Source organism: Apis dorsata, unplaced genomic scaffold (assembly GCF_000469605.1).
Source record: "Apis dorsata unplaced genomic scaffold, Apis dorsata 1.3 scaffold_74, whole genome shotgun sequence".
NCBI lineage: Eukaryota > Metazoa > Arthropoda > Insecta > Hymenoptera > Apidae > Apis > Apis dorsata.
The window spans coordinates 2,296,243-2,298,393 of record NW_006263372.1 but is presented as its reverse complement, the minus strand read 5'-3'; the positions used below and the strand labels follow the sequence as shown (position 1 = coordinate 2,298,393).

The 2,151-nt window shown below is 38.2% G+C and overlaps 1 protein-coding gene across 1 annotated transcript in view; it reads left to right on the top strand.

Moving 5' to 3' along the window:
* Window positions 1-32: 32 nt before the first annotated feature.
* Window positions 33-2,151, top strand: part of LOC102678058 (proton-coupled amino acid transporter-like protein pathetic) — a 34,591-nt gene continuing 32,472 nt past the window's right edge. Inside the window, exon 1 of the mRNA XM_031508085.1 lies at window positions 33-849. Within this exon, the coding sequence (XP_031363945.1) occupies window positions 796-849 (54 nt within the window). The 5' untranslated portion in view covers window positions 33-795. The remainder of the gene's footprint in view (window positions 850-2,151) is intronic.

Sequence of the window (2,151 nt, the reverse complement as noted above, 5' to 3'; positions counted from 1 at the left end):
GAGGCGACGGAATCGCGCGCTACGGCGGCCTCCCACGTCGCGGATCGTCATTCCTAGCCGAGTCTTTTCCACGCTCGCGACGTTTCTCCAGACTTAGAGACTTGACCGATCCTTTATATTTCGCCTTCATGCACGCTTGTCCGGAAACGACACGGTCCTCCACGTCGTAACAGCGTGCCCTCGCTGGCTCTTGGTGGTGTCGGTATATTTCAAAAACTTCCAAACATCGATATACACCGATTTTCGATTTTCCTGCTATATATATATACACGCTATATATTTCCTATATACACTATTTACCCCCTCTCCTTTGTTGGTGGAAACTTCGCCTATTCATATCTTTCTATCTCCCACCCTTGGAAATCCCTTTAGCCTAGTCACACATCCCCCGAGAGCGGCCGAGAGGAAACATAGGCGAGGAGAAAGCGTAGAAGAAAGTCGGCAAAGAGAGAAAGAGGATCAGTGTGAGCACGTCCGTTGACGGTGTTGATTCGCAAATAGTTGAAAGTAAAACGATTCGTTGGTTCCTGCTAGGCTGTGTAGTACACGCGGTTCTCCTAGGATATATACACGCTGCTCACTATTTGTGTATGTGTCAGTCTGTCTGCACGCGTGTTGATACGAGGACGACGGGGTTTCGTTCAGACGGCCAAAAGTGAATTGAACGATTCGGAGCAGATAACCAGAACGAGATAAAGTAGCTCGTTTTCAGAGCGAGAATAAATACGCACAGAGGCTTGCCAGAGGCTTTTTTTCTTTTTTAATATACGATCGAGCGTGAGTTTTAACGTGAGGATGTCGCACAAGATGCTGAGCCAAGGAGTGTCGGTTCACGGGGGCAATTCACAGGTGAGTTTTTCTATAATTATCTTATTGTTTACTCACGATATTTCTGTTTTTCACTTTCTTCTTGCTCGATTTTTCAACGATCGACCAGCGATCGTTTCAACTGTTCGCCAAGTTGGCTTCGAAACGGCGCGATTGTTTCTATGACGAATGCCACGCATTGCGTAACGACGTGCCATTAAAAATTCGCAGCGAAACGCTGACGAAACAGGTTTATCGGTGGATTAACGGTTATATCGTCGAATAGGAGCGGACATCTGATCGCGTGAGAATTAATTAAATCTCGGCGGAAATATCGGCCGCATGCACGCGTATAAATATATTCGAAATATCGTACAGCGATTATCAGAACAGAATTTCGAATTTACATACGAAAATTCATAAAACGATAGTTTTGGAAGTTAACGATAATTTCGAGTATATGTAAATAGATGTAATTTAGATAAATTATAAATATTTAATTTATGAAACATTTATAATTTACAATCGTGATAAATCGAACGAGTCAGTACCAAAGTCGTACCTATTCATATTTTTCATGGAATTGTAATTGGTTATGAAAACAATAATTTTCTGCTGAATCATATACTCAAATATAATTAGTAATTGATTAATTTTTTAAAAATAAAAAATTTTAATACTTTTATTATTACATCTTAAAGAAATCGGACTTAAATGTTTCAAAGTAATTCATCATTTTGTCTTATAAACTTCTTTCTTGGAATGTTGAATAAAGACTTAGTAATTCGTCGAATATATTTAGATCTAAGAAAAAAAAAATCAATATGCAAATGGACTAATTTCACGTGTTTCATGATTGAATATTCGGCGAGCATCGTGTCGAATTTACATATAAATGCAAAGAAGTCAAGCACGTGGTCTTTTTTTCCCTCCATTGCGCTAGTTCTACGAATTAGAGCACCAAACTGTTCCTATCGCAGAACATATGAAGAGTTGACTCAGCAATCAGTCATTTTCAACCTGAATTAAGAGTCACGTGGAATTGATAAAAGAAGGTCAAAACGCAAAAGTCATTGCGAAAAAATACATTTTTTGATGCGCATTTTTTTTCATATTATCTATACACATTGTTCTTTCAAATTTCCTTGAAATTTTCCCTCACGTTTTGGTTCCTTTCTGTTTATTTATTTTTTTCTTGTGATTTTCCATGATTACTCAATAATAATCAGATCAGCGTATAGAACTCGTGAATGTTTGAAATTGAATGGAATTATTGGAAAATAAAGATCATTCCGTTTTCGCAATGGATGTGAGATCTCTACTTTTTATTTCAAAGATTAAGAT